The following is a 26,100-nucleotide window of genomic DNA, read 5'->3' as shown; positions in this document are numbered from 1 at the left end:
TTATTATGTATTATTATAGCGCCATCAATTCCATGCCGCTTTACATGTGTGTATATATAGATACAGATGTACCCTAAGGCTATGTGCACACAGTGCGTTTTTATCGGTTTTTTTTTCATTATGCTTTATTTATTTTTGTGCAGTTTTGACACAAACAAATTTTTATCTCAGAAAGGTTGCTGACAAACCTGAAGTGTAGTGCACATGTTGAGGTTTTTTCCTTGCAGATTTAACCTGCAGCATAGCATGTCAATTCTTTCTGCGGTTTTTGCCTGCGTTTTTCACCATTGAAAGCAATGAAAAACTCATGGAAAAAGTATGGAAAAATGCACCTTTTTTTTTCTCTGCGTTTTTCCTGCCAATGGATGCAGAAAGTAATGCAACCAAATACTCAACCTGCACACATAGCCCAAAGGTTAAAAAAAGAATACTTAATATGGGCTTTAGCATCCAAGCTGCTAAATCAAAAACAAAAACTCCTGTGTATGGAATCTAAACACTCAAATCCATTTTAAAATCAATGCGCTGTTGATACAAGAATTTGCCTTACAGAAGAACAGGTTAAAGTATAACTGTAGTCTTAACAAAACAGTATTGAACGACGTATTGAAAATTACTTTTTATTTTTCAGGTCCTATTTGCTGGAATCACAATGATTAAACTTCTACTTAACTGTTCTTTACATGAAGACAAAAACATGTGTTTCTGGTCTACAGCGTCTCAGATGATAACTGCACTAGTGGTGAGCATTTCAATTATATTCCTTGTGTTACACTTACAACACATAAGCTGACTGCAATACAGATAGATGGATTTCCTATTTATTTAAACCAGGGGTGGACAATAACGGACTGAATTGTCATACAGAATAAATCTGAAGGGCTGCAAAAAATTTTAAATTGGTACTTACATGAATACATCACAAGAGCCCCCAGCAGTACATTAATCACTTCATCACATCCACTGCACATGTATAGCGCTACGAACGTTTGCGACGGTGAAATCATCAGCAGGTGTTATTTACCATAGGTGACACCCTGCTATAATAACCACTAAGCTAACGCTTAACCCTTCTGATGGTGCTGTCAATGGCAACATCAATCTGCTTTCGGGGGGGGGGTGTCTCTCTCTTTCCTTCCATAAGAACAGTGTCATTGCCTGTGTCTAATTCATTGATCTAATGCCCTGAATAAAATTCTGTGAGGCACCTATGAGATCAAGGTGCTTGCCACACATCTAAATCATTTGCTTGAGGGGTGTAGTGTCCAACATGGGGTCACTTGTGTGGGGTTGCCACTGTTTAGGCATATCAGGTGCTCTGCAAAAGTGACATGGCGTCAGCTATCTATTCCAGCCAATGTTGCACTCCAAAAGTCTTACACTCTGGTGTGAGGGCATAAAAATTAAAAGTTTGAAAATTGCAAGATTTTCACATTTCATCTAGAATGTATCAGTAACATGAAGTACAATCTTGGGAAAAAAAAACATTCTCAGAAGCCCTGGGATCTGTTGAAATATTCGAGTCATTACATCATAGTGACACTGGTTAGATTTGAAAAAATTGGCCTAGTCAGTAAGGTGGAAACAGGCTTAAGAGCAAAGTGATTTATACATTATCAGAACCAAGTGTTTGAGTATTTGAGAAGGATTGGGATAGTCTTTGCTACCCAAACTTATAAGTTTTTGAAGCAATTATATCCTGGATACCGCTGGATCTAGATAAATATAGAAAATCTTTTTATTAAAAGACTCGTGTGTTCTCCGGTACGTGTAACACTGATGTCACACGGATTAAATCAGTGTGCAATCCATGTGACACCTGTGCTACCGGAGAAAAACGGACATGTCTCTGTGTGTGTGTGTGTAGGGGGCCAAGAGTTCACACGGTCCGTGTGAAAACACAGCCGTGTGAGTACCAGTATAGAATAACATGGGTACGTTGGCATCCGTGTTAAAAAACGGATGTCACACATACCTAAAACACGGTCGTCTGAAACCAGCCTCAACCTGTATCACGTTAACCTGCAACTCCCAGTATGTACTTAATGATGGTACGGAGATACCGGTAGTTGTCACTAGCAATATCAAGTCTGCGGACTATACAGGAACCACAGTATTGATGATACCCAGGCAGTATCACAAATAAACCTTTATATTCATTTACATTATATAAAACATCCTCTTTGAAGTAGTTCTCTTTTGTCTCAAACGCTTTTGCCATAATACAGATGCCATAATAGATTTCTGAAAAACATGAATACAGTTGAATATAGGAAGGTGAGAACTAGAGTCTCCGGGTTGTGTGCGGACTTCATATCATCCTTTGGTGGGCCAGATGCAGCCCACAGGCAGTATGTTGTGCAGACCTGTTTTAGGCAGACAGAATGTGTAGCAATGTGTAGCAATGCAATCTGGAAAGAAATGGCACAGAAAACCTGAAGAAATCAGAGCTTCCACTGTTGAACTTCTATCTGACATGTGAATTTGGTTTAAAAAAAATTCTACTACTTTGTGTATTAATTTCTCTTCTCCTGGAGACATTGGTCTTGCTGCTTCATTTAATGTCTTAGTGGAAACCAAGGAATCCTAAGCAGAACTAATTCTTTCATTCATTGTTCCCAGACTCTCAGCATGGAAGCTTGTAAGGAACATGCACTACTACCCACCGTTGTTGGCCCTGTGCTTGATTCTATGGCTTTGTTTTTACGAAAAGGAGAGATGTTTCTGAACAATCCCCATCATATTACTCTCTCACTGGGCATGCTACAGATGTTGTCACTTGAAAATGTGAAAGCTGAAGACTACTATTGCATATTCTTGGCAATACATAAAGTGCTATTTTCTGTTTTACAGTGTCATCCCAAGGTAATTGAATTTCATTGCGGTCTTCAGATAGTATCTACTTCCTCTTGTAACTGTTGGGTTCAGATGAACTTCTCTGTTTCTACCTATGTCTCCAGCTATCCCTGCCCCCCCACCACACTCCCTTTTTCATGAAGTTGCTTAAGCTCCAAGTGTCATATCTGTCTTCATAGAATACAGATTTTACTACTGTATTGAGTGAATAATTCAAGAAACAAAAACCTGACCAGCACCTTCTTTGTATGTGTATATATATATATATATATATATATATATAATATGTATATATATATATATATACACACACACACACAGTGGAACCTTGTATTACGAGCACAATTCGTTCCGCTAGTGTGCTCTTAAACCAACTTAAGGCCGCTTTACACACAGCGACATTGCTAAAGCGATGTCGTTGGGGTCACGGAATTCGTGACGCACATCCGGCCTCTTTAGCGATGTTGTTGCGTGTGGCACCTACGTGCGATCACAAATCGTCGCAAAAATGTGCAAAATCTTTAATCGTTTGACATGCTCCCCTATTCCCAAAAATTGTTGCTGTTGCAGGTACCATGTTGTTCCTCATTCCTGCGGCAGCACACATCGCTATGTGTGACACCGCAGGAACGAAAAACCTCATCTTACCTGCGGCCGTCGGCAATGAGGAAGGAAGGAGGTGGGCGGGATGTTACATCCCGCTCATCTCCGCCCCTCCGCTTCGATTGGGCTGCCGCTTAGTGACGTCGCTGTGACACCGAACAAACCGCCCCCCTTAGAAAGGAGGTGGTTTGCCGGTCACAGCGACGTCGCTAGGCAGGTAAGTAGTGTGACTGGTCCGAGCGATTATGTGCGCCACGGGCAGCGATTTGCCCGTGACGCACAAACGATGGGGGCGGGTACACACGCTAGCGATCTCGCTAGCGAGATCGCAGCGTGTAAAGCGTCCTTTACTCTTATATCAAAGCAAATTTTCCTATAGGAAATAATTGAAACTCAGACAATTCGTACAACAGCCAAAAAATATTTACTGTATTTATACAAACTTATTACAGTAATGCAAAATAATGTACAGTGGAACCTTGGTTTCCGAGAACAATCTGTTCTGGGAGTGTGCTTTTAAACCAAGTTACTCATCTAGCAAAGCAAAATTTCCCATAGGCAATAATGCAAGCTCAGACAATTCGTTCCACAACTTGTTCAATGTCTCATCCTGGTATTCTATTGTGCCATTCTACACATGCACAAACACACACACATTATGTTCACCTTTCCTTCCGTTCCATCGCTGGCCGCTGACGTCAAAGGCAGGAGCCGCTTGCCTCTGATTGGCCAGCACGCTGCCTTTGAGTAGCGGCTTACAGTGGAAGTTCCTCCATCGTCACGATAGTTACCCGATACACATTCTGTACCGGCGAACTACAAGAACCATGAGGCCAGCGATGGAACGGAAGTTAAGGTGAGCATAATGTGTGTGTGTGTGTGTGTGTGTGTGTGTTTGTATGTGTTTGTATGGACTGCAATGTATATGTATGTATGTATGTATATATATGTATGTGTATATATATATATATATATATATATATATATATATATATATATATAATATATATATATTTATAATATATTTATATCTATATATATATATATATAATTACATACATACACATAAATACACACATACATATATTACATACATACACATACATATATATATGTATATACTGGTAGTGGGGGACTCAATTATTAGGGGGACAGATAGGGCAATCTGTCACAAAGACAGGGATCGCCGAACAGTGTGTTGTCTTCCTGGCGCTCGAGTTCGGCACATCGCTGATCGGGTTGACAGATTACTGGGAGGGGCTGGGGAGGACCCAGCGGTCATTGTACACATTGGCACAAATGACAAAGTTAGAGGTAGGTGGAAGGTCCTTAAAGATGATTTCAGGGAATTAGGTTGTAAGCTTAAAGCATGGACCTCAAAAGTGGTATTTTCGGAAATACTACCTGTGCCACAAGCCACACCAGAGAGGCAAAGAGAGATCAGGGAGGTTAACAGGTGGCTCAGGAATTGGTGTAGGAAAGAGGGTTTTGGGTTCCTGGAGAATTGGGCCGATTTTTCAGTTGGCTACAGATTCTATGCTAGGGATGGGCTGCATCTTAATGGGGAAGGTGCAGCTCTGCTGGGGCAGAAAATGGCTAGAAGGTTGGAGGAGTGTTTAAACTAGGAATGGGGGGCGAGGGTATTCACTTTATAGAAGGGGAATGTAGTGCAGATAGTGACCAGGGCACAAGTAATGAAATTGGGGGTGGTACGGGGGGAAGGGTTAGGACAGTTAATACAGTAAGCAGGAATACAGGTACAGAGTCATACGTAACGTGCATGTACACTAATGCCCGAAGCCTCACAAATAAGGTGGAGGAATTAGAATTAATATTGTTGGAAGAAAATTATGATATAGTGGGGATATCAGAGACATGGCTGGATGAGAGCTATGACTGGGCTGTTAATTTACAGGGTTATAGCCTATTCAGGAATGACCGTACAAATAAGCGAGGGGGAGGTGTGTGTCTATATGTAAAATCATCCTTAAAACCCATCCTGCGTGACAACATATGTGAGGGTACTGAGAATGTAGAGTCCCTATGGGTGGAGATAAGGGGGGGGGAGAATGAATAATAAAATACTGATAGGGGTGTGTTATAAGACGCCGAATATTATGGAAGAGGTAGAGAATCTCCTCATAAAGCAAATTGATAAAGCAGCGAGTCTCGGAGAGGTAATTATTATGGGGGACTTTAACTATCCTGATATAAATTGGGGAACAGAAACTTGCAGTTCCAGCAAAGGAAATAGATTTTTGATAACAATGAAAGATAATTACCTTTCACAAATGGTACAGGACCCCACAAGAGGGGGAGCACTACTAGACCTTGTACTAACCAATAGGCCAGACCGCATATCAAATATACAAGTTGGGGGTTACTTGGGGAATAGTGATCACAAAATAATAAGTTTTCATGTATTCTTTAGTAAGATGTATAGTAGAGGGGCTACAAGGACACTAAACTTCAGGAAAGCAAATTTTAAACGGTTGAGAGATGATCTTAGTGCAATAAACTGGGATGATGTACTAAGTAATAAAAGTACACAAAGCAAATGGGAGACTTTTATGAGCATCCTGAATAGGGCTTGTGCAGAAAATTTACCCTATGGGAACAAACATGCTAGAAATAGGAGGAAACCCCTATGGCTAAATAGAGCTGTAAGGGAAGCAATAAAAGAAAAACAGAAAGCCTTAAAAGAATTAAAGAGGGTAGGTAGTGATGAGGCATTATATAATTATAGAAAATTAAATAAAATATGTAAAAAGCAAATTAAGTTAGCTAAGTTTGAGACAGAGAGACTCATTGCGAGAGAAAGTAAAAATAATCCTAAAATATTCTTTAACTATATAAACAGTAAAAAACTGAAAAGCGATAGTGTTGGCCCCCTTAAAAATAGTCTTGGGGAAATGGTGGAAGGGGATGAGGGTAAAGCCAACCTGCTGAATGACTTTTTTTCTACGGTTTTTATACAAGAAAATGCCATGGCAGATGACATGACCAGTGATACCATAAATTCACCCTTGCGTATTACCTGCTTAACCCAGCAGGAAGTACGCCGCCGCCTCAAAATCACTAAGGTTGACAAATCTCCGGGCCCGGATGGCATACACCCCAGAGTACTACAGGAATTGAGTTCTGTGATAGATAGGCCATTATTTTTAATCTTCTCAGATTCCTTAATAACAGGGTCGGTACCGCAGGACTGGCGCATAGCAAATGTGGTGCCAATATTCAAAAAGGGGACAAAAACTGAGCCGGGAAATTATAGGCCGGTAAGTTTAACCTCTACGGTTGGTAAAATCCTTGAGGGTTTCTTGAGAGATGCTATACTGGAGTATCTCAAGAAAAATAACCTTATGACAGAGTATCAACATGGGTTTATGAGGGATCGATCCTGTCAAACTAATTTGATCAGCTTCTATGAAGAGGTAAGTTCAAGCCTGGACCAGGGAAATGCAGTGGATGTTGTGTATATGGACTTTTCAAAAGCTTTTGATACGGTGCCACACAAAAGGTTGGTACATAAAATGAGAATAATGGGGATAGGGGAAAATATGTGTAACTGGGTTAAAAACTGGCTCAGTGATAGGAAACAAAGGGTGGTTATTAATGGTACGTACTCGGACTGGGTCTCAGTTCATAGTGGGGTACTACAGGGGTCAGTATTGGGCCCGCTTCTTTTCAACATATTTATAAATGACCTTGTTGGGGGCATGCGGAGTAGGATTTCAATATTTGCAGATGATACTAAACTCTGCAGGGTAATCAATACAGAGGAGGATAATTTTATATTACAGGGAGATTTATGTAAATTGGAGGATTGGGCTGAGAAGTGGCAATTGAAGTTTAATGTAGATAAATGTAAGGTCATGCACTTGGGTAGAGGAAATAACATTTATGATTATGTACTTAATTGTAGAACACTGGGTAAAACAGACACAGAAAAAGACTTGGGTGTATGGGTGGATGGTAAACTTCACTTTAGTGGCCAGTGTCAGGCAGCTGCTGCCAGGGCTAATAAAATAATGGGATGTATTAAAAGAGGTATAAGTTTTCATGAAAAAAATATAGTTCTACCTCTGTACAAGTCACTAGTGCGACCGCACTTAGAATACTGTGTACAATTCTGGTCACCAATATTTAAGAAGGACATAGCTGAACTGGAGAGGGTGCAGAGAAGAGCCACCAAGATTATTAGAGGAATGGGTGGGCTGCAATACCAAGACAGGTTATTAAACTTGGGGTTATTTAGTTTGGAAAAACGAAGGCTTAGGGGGGATCTAATCACAATGTATAAATATATGAGGGGACAGTACAGAGGCCTTTCCAAAGATCTTTTTACACCTAGGCCTGCGACTGGAACACGGGGGCATCCGCTACGTCTTGAGGAAAGAAGGTTTCATCATAATCACAGACGAGGATTCTTTACTGTACGAGCAGTGAGACTATGGAACTCTCTGCCGCATGATGTTGTAATGAGTGATTCACTACTAACATTTAAGCAGAGCCTGGATGCCTTTCTTGAAAAATGTAATATTACCAGTTATGTATATTAGATTTTATGACAGGGTATTGATCCAGGGAACTAGTCTGATTGCCGGATGTGGACGAAGGAAGGACATTTTTTCCCCATTGGAACTTGTTTGCCACATTGGGGTTTTTTTTTTTTTTTTGCCTTAATCTGGATCAACATGTTAGGCTACGGGTTGAACTAGATGGACTTAGAGTCTCCCTTCAACCTTAAAAACTATGATACTATGATATATGTGTATGTATGTAATATATATATATATATATATATATATATATCTATATATATAGAAATATATATATATAGATATATATATATATCTATATATATATATATATTACATACATACACATATATATATGTATGTATGTAATATATGTATGTGTGTATATATGTGTATGTATGCAATATATGTATGTGTGTATAGATGTATATATATATATAATACACACACACACACACACACACACACACACACACACAGTGGGGGAAATAAGTATTTGATCCCTTGCTGATTTTGTAGGTTTGCCCACTGACAAAGACATGAACAGTCTATAATTTTAAGGGTAGGGTAATTTTTAACCCCTTCACGACCATGGGCAGTAAAGTTACATCCTGGTTCCGTGGCGATAGCAACGGCTTTCAAATGATGACCTTTGCTTAACCCCAGGGGCGGTGGCATCACCACCCCCCATCGACGATCGTTGGCATCAGCTGTGGATACTGTGTGGGGGTGGAGAGCAGGGAACATCAGGGCTTTGTAGACCACCCAGGGAACACAGCCCCTGCACCCTTGTGCTAGAACAGCAACTGTGACATATAGTACATTTGAGGTCCTCTGTCCCTGGGCCCTTACACAAACATGGTGCCCCCCACCCCCTGCAGCACTGATTGGATAAATCGTGCTATGACGCGCAATCTCTCCAATCAGCGTGCAGTCGGGCAGTCTGATTTGGAGGTGACCACCCTCCCCAGGCTTGTGTTGGCCTGGAGAGCCCTCCCTCAGCATGTCTGCGGCGTGAACCGGCTGTTAAAAGTGTACTACCACACCGCCGCCGCTGCTGCTTTCTGGTTGCCGCTCCTGCTCCCCCTGTGATTATTGCGCGCTCCCGTGATGCCCCTGCGCGCTCCCGTGATGCCCCTGACCCCTGCCGATGTGACCCCCTGCTGATGTGCCCCGCCCCGATCTGCTTTCCCCCGCGATCTCTATTCTGCTCCCATTCTTATGCCTCTGCTTCTCCGGTCTCCCCCCTCGCCCCCTCTCCATCTGCTATTCCTCTGACACCGCGGGTCGTCCGAGATCTTCATCGGTCCGATCACATCTGCCTCCATTCCTGGGTCCTTCCTAGGTCTTCAGACATAAGCTGTCCAACTTCCTGCCTGCTGCTCATGTAATAAACTTTCCATCTTGCTGCCTTTGTTTTCCTCCTGCAGTTCCTCTGGTCAGTGATCCTCCTACTAATCCTTTGGGTCCTGTGAGTAATTTTTTTTTCTGTATCCCCTGTCCCTTTTTACACCTCATCCGTCCTTGTGTTACGCCGAGCGCTTATCAGTGATGCACATAACGTATCTGCATCCATGCTCAATTTTCAGCGGGACTTTTGTATCGTTTTTTCGCACCTCATCCGTGTGTGCGTCCTACAGCGGCCGAGCGCTGATCAGTGATGCACGTAACGTATCCGCATCCGTGCTCAATTTTCGGCGTGACTTTTTTTTTCTTTTTTTTTACCGTATCCCCGTCGCTTTTTGTATCTCATCCGTCCGTGCGTCCTGCAGCGGCTGATCAGTGATGCACGGCGTCTGTGCGTTTGAAAAGTCAAATGGCGCTCCTTCTCTTCTAAGCCTGCCGTGCGCCCAAACAATTGAATTCCACCACATATGAAGTTTCTGCCTACTCAGGAGAAATTGCACAGTAAATTTGATACCCTTGTAAAAAACAAAAAAAAAGCTACCTGGTTGAAGCAAAATTTTTGTGGTAAAAAAGTAAAAAAAAATTCACAGCTCAACGTTATCAACTTCTGCGGAGCCCCTGAGGGTACAAGGGGCTCAACAAACATCTAGATAAATTCCTTGAGGGGTCTAGTTTCAAAATGGGGTCACTTGTGGGGGAGCTCCACTGTTTAGGCACCATAGGGGGTCTCCAAACGAGACATGGTGTCTGCTAATGCGCCATGCGCCCAAGCACTTGCTTTCCACCACATATGAGGTATCTGCGTACTCAGGAGAAATTTCACAATACGTTTTATGGTGCAATTTTTCCTGATACCCTTGTGAAAAAAAAGCTACCTGGTTGAAGTAACAGTTTTGTGGTAAAAACAAAATGTATTCATAGCTCAACATTATCACCTTCTGTGGAGCCCCTGGGGGCGCAAGGGGCTCACCAAACATGTAGATAAATTCCTTGAGGGGGTCTAGTTTCCTAAATGGGGTCACCTTTGGGGGTGCTCCATTGTTTAGGCACCTCAGGGGGTCTCCAAATGCAGCATAACGTCCGCTTATGATTTCAACCAATTTTGCTGTCAAATGGCGCTCCTTCTCTTCTGAGTCTCGCCATGCGCTTAAACAATTACTTTCCACCACATATGAGGTATCTGCATACTCAAGAGAATATGCACAATACATTTTATGGTGCATTTTTTCCTGATACCCTTGTGGGAAAAAAAAGCTACCTGGTTCAAGTAACAGTTTTATGGTAAAAAAAATAAATAAATATTATATATATATATTTTCACGGCTCAACGTTATTAACGTCTGTGAAGTCTCGGGGGTTCAAAAGGCTCACCAAACTTCTAGATAAATTTCTTGAGAGGTCTAATTTCCAAAATGTGGTCACTTGTGGGAGAGCTCCATTGTTTAGGCACCTTAGGGGGTCTTCAAACCCAACATGGCGTCCGCTAATTAATCCAGCTAATCTGCGTTCAAAAATTCGAATGGCGCTCCTTACCTTCCGAGCTCTGCTGTGCGCCCAAACATTTGATTTTTACCACATATGAGTTATCAGCATACTCAGGAGAAATTGCACAATAAATTGTATGGTGCACTTTCTCTTTTCTCCCTTATGAAAATGTAAAGTTTTATGGCTAAAGTAACATTTTTGTGTGTAAAAAAAAAAAAAAGTAAAATATTAATTTTTCCTTCCACATGGCTTTGGTTTCTGTGAAGCACCTAAAGGGTTAATAAACTTCTTGGATGTGGTTTTGAGCAGTGTGAGGGATGCAGTTGTTAGAATGGTGTCACTTTTGAGTATTTTCTGTCTCCTAGGCCTCTCAAAGTCACTTAAAATGTGATGTGGTCCCTAAAAAGTTGGTTTTGTAAATTTTGTTGGAAAAATTGCTCATGAACGTTGACCCCTTCTAATTTCCTAACGGAAAAAAAATTTGTTTCGAAAATTTTCATTGGTGGAAAGTAGACAAGTGGGAAATGTTATTTAGCAACTATTTTGTGTGAGAAATCTTTCAGATTTATAAGTTTGAAATTTCAAAGTTTAAAAACTGCTAAATTTTCGCCACATTTCTGAAATTTTCACAAACAAACAAAAAATATCGGCCTAAATTTACCACGATCATAAAGTACAATATGTCACGAAAAAACAGTGTCAGAAATGCCGGGATCCGTTAAATCGTTCCAGAGTTATAACCTGTCAAACTGACACTGGTCAGAATTGCAAAAAATGGCCTGGTCATTAGGGTGTTTTAGTGGCCGGGGGTGAAAGGGTTAACAGTGACAGAATATCAAAAACAAAGTCCAGGAAATCATATTGTATAAAATATATAAAAAGTTATTTGCATTTTGCAGAGAGAAATAAGTATTTGATTCCTCTGGCAAACAAGACTTAAAACTTGGTGGCTAAACCCTTGTTGACAAGCACAGCAGGCAGACTTTTTTTTTTTTTTTTGTAGTTAATGATGAAGCTTGCGCACATATCAGGAGGAATTTTGATCCACTCCTCTTCCGAGATAATCTCTAAATCAAGATTTTGAGGTGTCGCTTGGCAGCTCGGAGCTTCAACTCCCTCCATAAGTTTTCTATGGGAATAAGGTATGGAGACTGGCTAGGCCACTCCATGACCTTAATGTGCTTCTTTTTGAGCCACTCCTTTGTTGCATTGGCTGTATGTTTTGGGTCATTGTCGTGCTGGAAGACCCAGTCACGACCCATTTTTAATTTCTTGGCGGAGGGAAGGAGGTTGTCATAGATTTTCCAGTACATGGCTCCATCCATTGCCCTATTGATGCGGTGAAGTAGTCCTGTGCCCTTAGTAAAGAAACACCCACAAAACATAATGTTTTCACCGCCATGCTTGATGGGGATGGTGTTCTTTTGGTCATAGGCAACATTTCTCTTCCTCCAAACATGGTGAGTTAAGTTCATGCCAAAGAGCTCAATTTTTGTCTCCTCACAGCATCTTCCCCCAATCACTCTCAGAATCATCCAGGTGTTCACTGGCAACTTCAGACAGGCTTGCATATGTCCCTTCTTGAGCAGTGGGACTTTGCGGGTACTGCAGAATTACGGCGTAATGTGTTACCAATCGTTTTCTTAGCGACCGTAGTCCCAGCTGTCTTGAGATCATTAAGAAGTTCCCTCTGTGTAATTTTAACCTTATCTCTCACCTTCCTCATGATCCTGGATACCCCATGAGGTAAGATTTTGCATGGTGCCCCCGATCGATGTCGATTGACACCCATTTTGTAGTTCTTCCATTTTCTTACTATTGCACTAGCAGTTGTCTTTCTCACCCAGCGTCTTGCTTATGGTTTTGTAGCCCATTCCAGCCCTGTGCAGGTCTATGATCTTTTGTCCCTGACATCCTTACACTGGTTTCACATTAGCGGTTTTCTGCTGCACTGCCAGATCCGGCACAAATGCAGTACAGTTCAATACAGTTCACAGGCATCGCGGCAAGCTCCGGTCACAGGCTGTCACATGCTCCCGTCACATGACCGCATGTTACCGGAGGTTGTCAGTGAATTGTATTGAACTGTACTGTATTTGTGCCAGATCTGGCAGTGCGGAAAAATACTGCTAATGTGAAACCAGTGTTGGCTCTTTGGTTTTACCCATGTTGTAGAAGTTAAGGCCGCTTTACACGCTACGCCATCGCTAAAGTGATGCCGTTGGGGTCACAGAATTTGTGACGCACATCCGGCCGCGTTAGCGATGTCGTTGCGTGTGACACCTATGAACGATTTTGAATCGTCGCAAAAACGTGCAAAATCGCTAATCGGTGACATGCCCCCCTATTCCCAATTATCATTGCTGCTGCAGGTACGATGTTGTTCGTCGTTCCTGCGGCAGCACACATCGCTATGTGTGACACCGCAGGAACGAGGAACCTTACCTTACCTGCGGCCGCCCGCAATGAGTAAGGAAGGAAGGAGGTGGGCGGGATGTTTGTCCCGCTCATCTCCGCGCCTCTGCTTTGATTGGGTGGCCGCTTAGTGACGTTGCTGTGACGCCGAACGAACCGCCCCCTTAGAAAGGAGGCGGATTGCCGGTCACAGCGACGTTTATAGGCAGGTAAGTAGTGTGACGGGTCCGCGCGATTTTGTGCGCCACGGGCAGCGATTTGCCCGTGACGCACAAACAATGGGTGCAGGTACGCACGCTAGCGATCTCGCTAGCGAGATCGCAGTGTGTAAAGCGGCCTTTAGAGTCTGACTGATTAATTGAGTCTGTGGACAGGAGTTTTTTTATGCAGGTGACAATTGAAGACCGTTGTCTTTAATGCAGGTAACGAGTTGATTAGGAGCATCTAAGTGTCTAGGAGCCAGAACTCTTAATGGTTGGTAGGGGATCAAATACTTATTTCTCTCTGCAAAATGCAAATAAAGTTATGTAATTTATACAATGTGATTTTCTGGATTTCATTTTTTATATTATATCTCTCACTGTTTAAATTAACCTATCCTTAACCCTTTAGTGACGGAGCTAATTTTCACCTTAATGACCAGACCAAATTTTGCAATTCTGACCAGTGTCACTTCATGAGGTTATAACTCTGGAACGCTTCAACGGATCCCGGTGATTCTGAGATTGTTTTTTCGTCACATATTGGACTTCATGTTAGTACCAAATTTAGGACAATATTTTTTGCGTTTATTTATGAAAAAAATGGAATATTGGCAAAAATTTTGAAAATTTAGCAATTTTCAACTTTTGAATTTTTATACCGTTAAACCAGAGATTTCTGTGACACAAAATAGTTAATAAATAACATTTCCCACTTGTCTACTTTACATCAGCACAATTTTGGAAACAAAATTTTTTTTTGTTAGGAAGTTAGAGGGGTTCAAAGTTTATCAGCGATTTCTCATTTTTACATCAAAATTTACAAAACCATTTTTTTAGGGACCACATCACATTTGAAGTGACTTCAATAGGCCTAGATGACAGAAAATACCCAAAAGTGACACCATTATAAAAACTGCACCCCCCAAAGTACTCAAAACCACATTCAAGAAGTTTATTAACCCTTCAGGTGCTTCACATGAACAAAAGCAATGTGGAATGAAAAAAAGCAAAAATTAAATTTTACCTAAAAATGTTGCTCTAACCCAAATTTATTCACTTTTAGAAGAAATAACACAACAAAATGGACCCCAAAACTTGTTCCCCACTTTCTTGTGAGTGCGCCGATACCCCACATATGGTCAGAAACCTCTGTTTGGACAAATGGGAGGGCTCGGAACAGAAGGAGCAATATTTGAATTTTGGAAAGCAAATTTGGCTGAAATAGATTGCGGGCACCATGTTGCATTTACAGGTCCGCTAAGGTACCTAAACAGAAGAAATCCCTCACAAGTGACACCATTTTGGAAACTAGACCGCTCAAGGCTTCTATCTAGGGGTATAGTGAGCATTTTAGATCCACAGGTACTTCACAGATTTTGTTAACGTTACGTTGTCATATTGAAAATTTTAATAATTTTCTCAAAAATGTTGCTTTAGCATCAATTTTCTCACTTTTTCAAGAGGTAATTCCAAAAATTTGACCTCAAGGTTTGTTTAACCACTTTTTTATGAGCGCGGTGATACCTCACATGTGGTCTGAAACCTTTGTTTGGACAAATGGGAGGGCTTGGAACGAAAGGAGCAATATTTGAATTTTGGAAAGGAAATTTGGCTGAAAAAGATTGCGGGCACCATGTCACATTTGGAGGACCCCTAAGGTACCTAAACAGCAGAAACCCCGCACAAGTGACCCCATTTTGGAAACTAGGCCCCTCAAGGAATTTATCTAGATGTTTGGTGAGTACCCTGAACCCCCAGGTGCTTCACAGAATTTTATAACATTGAGCCATGAAAAAAATAAAATAAAATTTTACCACAAAATTGTTATTTCAACCAGGTAGCTTTTTTTTTTTTGCAAGAGTAAAAGGAAAAAATTCAGCATAACATTTATTGTGCAATTTCTCCTGAGTTTGGCGATACCTTATATGTGGTGGAAATCAACTGTTTGGGCGCATGGCAGGGCTCGGAAGGGAAGGAGTGCCATTTGACTGCAAAATTGGCTGGAATCAATAGCAGACGCCAGGTTGCATTTGGAGAGCCCCTGAGGTGCCTAAACAGTGGCGGTCCCCCACAAGTGACTCCATTCTGGAAACTAGACACCTCAAGGCTTTTTATCTAGGTGTATAGTGAGCAGTTTGAATCCACGAATACTTCACAGAATTTGATAAGCTTAGGTTGCCATATTGAAAATTTTCATTTTTGTCACAAAAATGTTGCTTCAGCATCAAATTTCTCACTTTTTCAAGAGACAACAACAAACCGTGGACCCAACAGGTTGTTATCCAATGTCTTATGAGCACAGGGATACCCCACATGTGGCCAAAAACTTCTGTTTGGATAAATGGGAGGGCTTGGAATGGAAGGAGTACCATTTGAATTCTGGAAAAGTTGAGATAAATTGCGGGCACCATGTCACATTTGCAGGGCCCCTTGGGTACGTATACATTAGAAACCCCCCACAAGTGACTCCATTTTGGAAACTGGATTTTATTCAGGAGTATAGTAAGCATTTTGAATCCACAGGTACTTCACAAAAATGTTGCTGTAGCAACAAATGTCTCACTTTTAGGCTATGTGGCCATGATCCAGCGACACTGCGTCTAGTATACAGTGTCAGCCTTCCTGCAGAGATGTGAGTGTTGTCCACGGGAGAATGCAGCTGCCCATGCCCACGATTTGGGTTCAGACCGCTGTGGAGCTCTATGCTACCTGCAGAGAACACTCATCTCCGCAGCATAAATTGACATGCTGAGGCTCGGGAAGCTGCGCCACTGACGTCAGTGTATGCTGCGGAGAAAAGAAGCACAGTGGGCACGGGATTTCTAAAAATCCTTCCACTGTGCTTCTACTGCACAACGCAGCGCTATGCACGCAGGGAAAACACTATGGACACACTCTGCGCCCAAAACGCTGCAAACCCCGATTGTGGGCACACAGCCTAAAATGCTACAATGGATGAATGGATAGATGTCAAACAAATATAACGTCCCACCCCCTGCATATTCTAAGCTGGCGCCCTTTATTGCCTTTCATGTGGCACTAAAGGGTGCCTAGCCTTGTATTTAGCCCCCCAAAAAATTAATAATTAAAATAAACGACGTGGGGTCCCCCCTATTTTTGATAGCCAGCTAGGGTAAAGCAGACAGCTGTAGCCTGCAAACCACAGCTGACAGCTTCACCTTGGCTGGTGATCAATTAGGAGGGCTCCCCAGGCGGTTTTTTTATAAAAAAAAAAAAAAAAACGTGGGGTCCCCCCCAAATTAGATCACCAGCCAAGGTGAAGCGGACAGCTGGGGTCTGGTATTCTCAGGGTGGGAAGAGCCATGGTTATTGGACTCTTCCCAGCCTAAAAATAGCAGGCTGCAGCCGCCCCAGAAGTAGCGCATCCATTAGATTCGCCAATCCTGGCGCTTCGCTCCAGCTCATCCCGCGCCCTGGTGCGGTGGCAAACGGGGTAATATACGGGGTTGATACCAGCTGTAATGTCACCTGGCATCAAGCCCTGGGGTTAGTGATGTCACGGCATCTAAACAGATACCCGACATTACTAACCCAGTCAAGTAATAGAAAAAAAAAGACAAAAAAAAAATTTATTTGAAAAAAAAAACTCCCCGAAACATTCCTCTTTTACCAATTTATTGAAAATAAATTTTCGGTCGCTGTAATCCATTTTGGAGGTCCCACGCCGACTCTGGATCTTCTAGAATAAGGGGGGCACGTTCAGGGAACGTATCCCCCATTTTCTGGAAGAGCAAGCTCTCCATGAGCAGTGTGGGTGCAGTAATCTGAGAATACTGCACTCACACTGCCCCGGTCCAACCTAGGGCAGAGTGACCTGCAGTAACCTCATTCTAGAATATGAGGGGCACGCTCACAGAATGTACCCCCCATTTTCTAGAACAGCAGTCTCTCCATGTGAGGAATGTGGCTCTAGATTACCGCACTCACCCTCCCCCGGTCCACAGTGGAGCAGCCTGTGAAGTAGCGACGTCAGCGTCCCTGCTTGCAGGGATCCAGCTGACAGCCGCTGTCTGCGCATGCGCCGCCAGCTTTCAAGAAGGAGGCGGCGTGATCGCGGGGCCGCAGCACCAGCAGCCAGGTAACGTAAAACCGGGGGCTGGGGGGGGGTGACGGGGGGTTGACGGCGGGACCTGGGGACAACTTTCTGCCGCATGTGACGTGTCACATGCGGCAGAAAGAGCAGGATGAATGCGGCCGCCATCTTCCATGCTCCAGAGGGGGGAGGGGGGAGGCGGCTCTGGAGAACCGGAGGGGGCTCCGGGGACCAGAGATCTCCGGTGTACTGGAGGAGGGGTCAGGGGGAGGACATTTCCCTCTGATCTGAAATGTTTGATCATTTCAGATCGGAGGGAAATGAATGCAGAGCCGGAGGCGGCGGGAGTTTTCAGCGCGCGTCGGCGCCATCTTGGATTTTCCGGAGGGGGGGGGTGTTGGATAGATTTCTCCGGTACCGGGGGCTTTGGGGGCACTAAGGGCTCATATTTATTTCTCATCTGACATGTTTGATCACGTCAGATGAGAGATAAATCAATTTTACCGGCCATTTATTTTTTTTTAATGTTGTCGCCGGTATACAGTGTATACCGGCGATCGCATTAACGGGGTCCAGAAAAAACACCCCGATTCATAATCTGGGGGGTCTCAGCTACCCCCGGTAGCTGAAACCCCCGAGATTTTCGGTCGCTGGGTGGCGCTACAGGGTTTTTTCGGGCCGCCGCTTTAAAGCGGCGGAACAGAATAAGTACCCTGTTTTGCCGCCGCTTTAAGTCGTACGGCCGTCGTTATGAGGTTAAAGTTCATGTGTTTTGTTTATCAGTGGGCAAACTTACAAAATCAGCAAAGGATCAAACACTTTCCCCCACTGTACATCTCTTGGGCCAAAAGGGCAGGTAGGATCGGGCACTAGTTGAAAGGAAAACAGCCTTGAACTTTTGGTTAGAGTCCTCAGCCAAATATAATAATAATAATAATAAGTTTTATTTCTATAGCGCCAACATATTCCGCAGCGCTTTACAATTAAGAGGGGACATGTAGATAGACAATATGAGACAATACAAAATAATATGGAGGCGGTCAAAACATCCAGCAGTATATTACAAATAAACTAAAAACTGACCAGCCTCCCCCTAACAGAGTGAAGCAAATGTGAACAGGTACAAACCAAAGACTGCAGCAGCCACTGTGTATATGTAGATATACGCAAATATCGAATGTTGATTTTTTTATTTTTTTATTTTAACAGCAGTGCTGCAGAATAGCACTATGGCCCTGTGGTGATGCGTTTGGGTCAGAGCTACCCGATTAGTTTAGAGACGCACACCTCCTATTGAATGAGGAGCATCTGACAAAAGGCGTACCACAGATATTACAAAAGGCACAGATTGTCATCAAATAAACGAACTGGCCTGCCCCCATCCCGGGCCAGCTTTGCCCATATTGGTGGAGCTGGAAAAACTAATTTGAAACTGTGTAAAAATTTTGCCACTTTTCAAAGGAATTTCTGCCTGAATTGCTACTTCCAATAGGTGGCGCTAGAGTTTGTCTCCTTCCTCACTGGAGGGACAATTTGAATAATTCCCAGAGGGGCATTGCAGCTATAAGTCCTCTTACTGACAGCCAGACTGGTTTGTCATGTCTCCATAAGGAGAATAGTCTTCCCCGTGGTCCCTACATACCGTATTTTTCGGACCATAAGACGCACTTTTTTCCCCCCAAATGTTGGGGGAAAGTTGGGGGTGCGTCTTATGGTCTGACTATAGGGCTGCGGCTGGGAATGAGGGTGCTGCGGGTCATCGGGGGCACGAGCAGGCAGCAGCAGCGCCTGCCGTGACCACGTGGGCCCGCTCATTACATATGCACGCCCATCCTCCCGCCCATCTCTCAGCGCTGAAGCCGGCACTGACAGGTGGGCGGGAGGACGAGCGAGGACGCGCGCATAGCAAAGAGCCGGCCACATGATCACCCCTGGCAATTACAGCCTGGAGTGATCATGTGCGGCTGTATTCACTGCTCTCCGCGCGTCATTACCAGCGCGGGGTGCAGTGAATCAGTGTCCTCACCCGTCCCCGTGTGTGGAGCCGCCCCCCTGCTGCACGCGATGTCTTCCTGTCTGTGCCGGTCAGCTGATCTGTGCTGAGCCGGTCAGCTGATCTGTGCTGAGCCGGTCAGCTGATCGGCACAGACAGGAAGACATCGCGATGCAGCAGGGGAACGGCTCCACACACACAGATCAGCGTGCCAGAGAGGAAGATATGATTGGTGCTGCAGGGAGTGAGGAAAAGGTGAGTATAAACGTTTATTTTTTTCTCTGTGCTATAGGATACAGGCCATATACCAGGATGGTATATGAGCACGATGGGGGCATATAGCAGGATGGGAGTATATGAGCAGGAGGGATGGGGGGGGTATGTGAACAGGCTGGATGGGGGGGGGTATGTGAACAGGCTGGATGGGGGGGGTATGTGAACAGGCTGGATGGGGGGGTATGTGAACAGGCTGGATGGGGGGGTATGTGAACAGGCTGGATGGGGGGGTATGTGAACAGGCTGGATGGGGGGGTATGTGAACAGGCTGGATGGGGGGGGGGTATGTGAACAGGCTGGATGGGGGGGGTATGTGAACAGGCTGGATGGGGGGGGTATGTGAACAGGCTGGATGGGGGGGTATGTGAACAGGCTGGATGGGGGGGGGGTATGTGAACAGGCTGGATGGGGGGGGTATGTGAACAGGCTGGATGGGGGGGGGTATGTGAACAGGCTGGATGGGGGGGGTATGTGAACAGGCTGGATGGGGGGGTATGTGAACAGGCTGGATGGGGGGGTATGTGAACAGGCTGGATGGGGGGGGGTATGTGAACAGGCTGGATGGGGGGGGGTATGTGAACAGGCTGGATGGGGGGGGGGTATGTGAACAGGCTGGATGGGGGGGTATGTGAACAGGCTGGATGAGGGGGGTATGTGAACAGGCTGGATGGGGGGGGGGGTATGTGAACAGGCTGGATGGGGGGGGGGTTATGTGAACAGGCTGGATGGGGGGGTATGTGAACAGGCTGGATGGGGGGGGTATGTGAACAGGCTGGATGGGGGTTTATAGCAGGATCATATAGAAGGCAGGAGGATCATTACCAGGATGGGGTACCTTAGTAGAGAATTTGGGGACATTACCCCCATAACAGTGTCAGCAGCAGATCCTCGCCCCATAACAGTGTGTCATGACCACATTTTTTGCTTAAAGTTTTATTTTCCCATTTTCCTCCTCTAAAACCAGGGTGCGTCTTATAGTCCGGTGCGTCTTATAGTCCGAAAAATACGGTAGCTTCTCATAATCCAGATCAGATACCCACACTTTGCTTGGCGAGGGGCAATCACCCCGAAACACCGTGTCTGCAAATTGGAATTCTGATCTGGCAATAAATCCTAAGTCTTATGAAAAGGCTTGTTTAAAAAGCCACTTTTGACTTTTAGGATTGCTACTTCCAATAGGTGGCGATAGAGTTTGTCTCCTTCCTCACTGGAGGGACAATTTGCCTGAATTCTGAAATAATTACTTTGATGAATGGAGCCAGTATTTATGAATTTGATGAACTTGTAGCAGACTGAATAAGTCCATGAGGAGAATTAAGTAGATTTTTCTAATTAAGTATACTACAAAGGTTCTTATCCTCATCTGATTTATAAAAAAAACCACTATTTTTACGCTATCCCCTTTTTTGACTAAGCAATTTTCCGTTTCTGCACTTGTTTTTTTCCTACTCTTTTTTCCAAGAGCCATAACTGTATTTTCCATCCACAGAGCCATATGAGGCCTTTTTTTCATGGGCTGAGTTATAGTTGTGCGTGACACCATTCGTTTTACTATTTAACATACTGGAAAACGTGAAAAAAGCAAGTGCAGTGAAATGGTGAAAAATCACAATTCTGCAACTTGTGTTTTTTTATTTTGTTTTTATCGCGCTCATTGTGTGGTAAAAATGACCTTGTAGAATGATTCTTCAATCACACTAAACTTATTCAAGTGAAAAAAAAAAATGTTAAAATTAAAAATAAAATGTTGGTTTGTTTCTCCATTCTATGAGAAGGTAATGTTTTCATTTTCCCATCAATGGTGCGGTATGAGGGCTTGTTTTCTGCAGGGTGAGTTAACACTTTTATCAATACCATTTTTTGCATAGACAATATTTTTCTAGCAATTTATCGCACTTTTCTTTTGCAATTTTGGCATTTTTCTTTATTTTTATGTGCAGCTATCACTATACAAGATAAATAGATATTTTTATTTTTTAATGGGGGAGAAATGGGTTTGGGTTTTTTTGGGAAAGGGTTGAGCTCATGCAAGCTTTTTGTTTTTTTTCTTGTGCTAAAAAAACCCCCAAAAACTACGTTTCATCAATGATTTTCTTTTAGTTTCATCAGATTTCCATTAGTGTCATCAGTTTAATACATTTTTTTTCTCAGCTGAGAAATAAAAAGTTTCTATCTTGCAGCCCATGAAAACAGACAGCACTTGAAAGACCTCCAAGAGCAGTCTATTTTTTTTTTATCTGTAATAAATGTAGGACCAAAAAAAAAAAAAAAAAAATTAAAGGGAACCAATCACCAGGATTTTCATATATAATCTAAAGCCCTCTCTCCTCCGTAGCCAGCTATTGTGATTCTCGCTCTGCATACGTGGTACACCGGTATACTGCGAGTGCAGTGCAATTTTTCTCTCGCCCCATTCACTTGAATGGGTGCGAGAGAAAAGAGTCTCGCATTACAGTCCTAGGATGCTGGGATTGTTTTCTCGGTCCGATTAGGGCTGAGACAATAATCGCTCATGTGTGCTGACACACAGGCTAGAATTGGTCCGAGTGGAATGTGAAGTTTTATTGCACTCCACTCGCACCGATTTTCTTGCCGATTTTCTTATAGTTGCAGTTGCTTAAAATGGAGTGTAAAAAGAAAGAAAACACATTGCTTTATTGGAATTTGCAGTTATGTTAAATCTATGTTTACAATTACATGTGAGATTTGTCTTTATACTGGCTGTAGGAACGAGTGACAAACTTTTATTTCAATGCTGTAATGGTTGTGTGTGTCTGCAAATCTTAGTCTTCCTGAAATGTATAATTTATTAGATGCAGTGCTAACTATGAGAACAATTGTAGAAGTCCAGTATATTGATGAGCAGCAGAAATCCACAGGTAATTATATTAAAGGGAATCTGTCACTAGGTTTTTGCTACCCCATTGGAGAGCAGCCCAATGTAGAGATGGAGACCCTGATTCTAGAGATGTCGCTTAATGGGCTGTTTGCTGTCATTTGATAAAATAATTTTTATTTGCTCCAATCTAGCAGTATTTGAATGTTGTGCTCGACCACAACACTAAGTGGCAGCTTTCTGCCCATACAAAATGTACAATGAAAGCTGCCAATCAGTGGTGTGGACGAGGTTATACAGAGATCATGAATATGCTTGACTACCTGGCAGCATGCCATCTAGTCATCTAATGATAATCTCCTGCTGATTAAATACTGATTTTACCAAAACTACACTAAGTCGGCCAGTAGGTGATACGCTGGAATCGGAGTCTTTATCTTTATATTATGCTGCCCTCAGATTAACCCTAGAGCGCGCAGCCATATGAATCTACCATAGAAAACAAGTAACCTAGCAGGCCTGCGAGGCTCCAGCTATGCGTTCTAGGGTTAAGGTGCAAAAACCTGGTGACAGATTCCCTTTCAAAAATCTACTGGTAGATTACTTCGGTTTATACTATGCAGTTGAGTACAACTTATAGTGTTAAATCTTATCATTTTTTCAATGTTTTTCTCTGTACGTCAAGGTAATGTTAAAAGCGATTCCAACTTTCTTGAGCTGTTTTCATAAATTGGTTGCATCTGTCATACATGAGGGACGACAAAAAGGAGATAAAGGTAACTTTTTCCATTGTTTGTGAGGGTAAACGTTAGTCCACAGCTCAGTTACATACTTAATACTATTGAAAAAAAAGTCGAATATCCATCAAGTTTCACTGAGGGAACGGAAAGGAAAAATGTAAGGGGCATCTGCACAAACACATTGCATGATCTAGTCATTCCCCCCAAAAAACTATTTTTCCCTCTTTCCCTCCTGCTCCCAATTATCAACTTTATACATTTACATAAGCATTTGTTATTTTCTTTAAAAAAAAAAAAAAAAAATACCCAAGCCTTTGTTTTTTAAACTATCAACGGTTGCTGCTGTGTTCAGCTCCAGGCGTAGACTATTCCTTAGATCGTTGTCATGGTAAAGAAGTCTTATGCCCTCTAGAGAGATAGCCTTCCTTTCTCTAGGAGGATGGAGGCATGTCCCCTTGTCTTTTGAGTAGGTGTAACATGGAACTGCGTTTGACCATATTTGTATGGGTCATTTATATACTTGCACAAATTAATCATGTCCCCGTTAGACATCTCTACTCAAGACTTTCCTTATAACGACGATCCTCCATGCCCCTCATCATTTTTCTTTTTTTTTTTTTTTTGTTTTTTTGTACCTTTTATTACTCCAGAACATCCGATTAGTTTTGAGGCAGTCGCTTGCTAGAGCAGCAGTCACTTGAGTGCCCTAAAAATAATGTAAAGTGGCCTAGCAATAACTTAGTCAAGTTTCTTATGAACCTCTGAATGCAGCCCATGTGGGTTCAAGGCCGCATTCACATTAATTTTATCTTATTTGGGTTTGACCATATCTATATTTTTTAAATATATTTTTATTTGTTTTTTTTTTTTTTGAAAATAGCAAAACAAGTATTGATCCAATAAAACAAAAATTTCCAAACATTTACAAACATATAAATTCAAACAATGTAGTCATTTGTAGAATGTATTTATGCATATGCTGAAATATACATCTCACCAAGTCATTCTATATCTATATTTAACCAACTGAGTGCGTTAGATGCCGTATTAAGGGCACTGGTATTGACAAATCCGCTTCTCTGCTAAATACAGAGCTAAAAAGCCCATTTATTAATTCTGCCTTATCTTGATCATCACCTCCTGATTACCATTATTCAAGGGACCCATTTGTTTTTTTTCTATTTAACAAATTTTTCTTAGTACTTTGATTTTTTTTTTAAATCAATTGATGTGTCCGTAATAGTGCTGACCAAGTTACCATGTCAGTTAAATTTTGTAAAAAATGCGCTAAAAACAAAAACTTAAAAAATGGTGTGGTTGGTACTTTTTCTTTTCTCCTTCCAAAAGAATCCACAAAGGCTTTATCCTCAGATTCCACACAAGAAAATGGTGTCATTCGAGCCCCAAATTAAATTAAATTAATTTTTTGTCCCCCAGATTAATACTCTAAGTAGTGTAGTTGTGCTCCTATTCTGAAATATCAACTTTGCTCCCAAAGACCTATGTAGCAAATGCCAAGCTCCCAAAATCAAATCACTTTCTCTCCCAAATGAACCTTGCGATGTGCAGAAATAGTTATTGTACGTGTATGCTGCATCTGCAGCTTATAGAGATGTACATACTATGCTATCTGAAAAGTTTACTTCACCTTTTAATTCTTCTCTTTAAAGGTGCCACTTGTGTTCAAAAATGTGCCAAGCTAGTAGAAAGAATGTATACTTACATTGCTGCAAAGACTGAGGAGTTCACTGTGTTTTCTACTTTTATGGTGTCACGATATATACATGAACTACAAAAGGTATAAATTTACTTATTCTCCCTAAATGAGTCCTTTCTTTACTACATTTATATGGGTAGGGTTATGAATACGTTTTTGTGCAATGTACACAAATGTAAAGTGTGTGGTGTGATCCTGCTGAAACGCACATAAATCTCAAGCAGCATGATAGACCTCATTTGTGATGGTTGTATATGTAATTAGAACATGCTAAAAGGACAGCGCAGAATGACTGGTTACTAGAGCTGATCGAACGCCCAAAAAAAACGGGACCGGCGGATCAATTACAGATTTAAAACGAAGTCTGATTCGCTGTGGAATCCGGTGCCCATATAAGTCAATGGGCACCAGAATCCGGAGATTAAAAACGTCTATGAAGGGATATGGGGACAGGAGCACGCGCGGTATACCCACCGAGGCTGTGTCATGGCGGCACACTCCTTCCGGGTCACGCTTTTACCTTCCGGAGCCGACAATTCAATATTCACTGCTTTGTCCACTCACCAGCTTGTGTAATTGGTTGCAGTTAGACGCGCCCCCATCCTGAGTAGCAACGTGTCACCTGACTGCAACCAATCACAGGCGGCAGGACGGCCGGTGGGCGGGGAAAGCAGTGCAAGTGGCTGCGCTTCAGTATGGTGGTAAAAAAATAAACAAAACAATCGGCAGCACAGGTATAGCGCGCGGCTGCAGCCCCAGCTGTCGGGCTGTATCTGTGCTGTGTATCCAGTGCCCACAGTCACACGTGCGAGGCTTTGCCATGGCAGACTCTCGCAAGTGTGATTCCGGTCTAAGAGAAACTGCATGCGGCTTTTTTTTTTTTTTAATATAAATAATTAAATTAACTAAAAAAAAAAGTTGTGCGGTCCACCCCAATTTTCATCCCCAGCCATGATCACACCAGCTGGGGGCTG

At 42.7% G+C, this 26,100-nt stretch overlaps 1 protein-coding gene across 1 annotated transcript in view; it reads left to right on the top strand.

The window, feature by feature from the left end:
• Positions 1-26,100, top strand: part of URB2 (URB2 ribosome biogenesis homolog) — a 279,036-nt gene that overhangs the window by 201,643 nt on the left and 51,293 nt on the right. Inside the window, exons 5-8 of the mRNA XM_075351698.1 lie at positions 632-742; positions 2,623-2,865; positions 23,355-23,445; positions 25,080-25,207. Of these exons, the coding sequence (XP_075207813.1) occupies positions 632-742; positions 2,623-2,865; positions 23,355-23,445; positions 25,080-25,207 (573 nt within the window). The remainder of the gene's footprint in view (positions 1-631; positions 743-2,622; positions 2,866-23,354; positions 23,446-25,079; positions 25,208-26,100) is intronic.

The sequence above is a fragment of the Anomaloglossus baeobatrachus genome, chromosome 5 (assembly GCF_048569485.1).
Source record: "Anomaloglossus baeobatrachus isolate aAnoBae1 chromosome 5, aAnoBae1.hap1, whole genome shotgun sequence".
NCBI lineage: Eukaryota > Metazoa > Chordata > Amphibia > Anura > Aromobatidae > Anomaloglossus > Anomaloglossus baeobatrachus.
The sequence above is the reverse complement of the archived record's forward strand: the minus strand, read 5'-3'. Positions and strand labels throughout refer to the sequence as shown.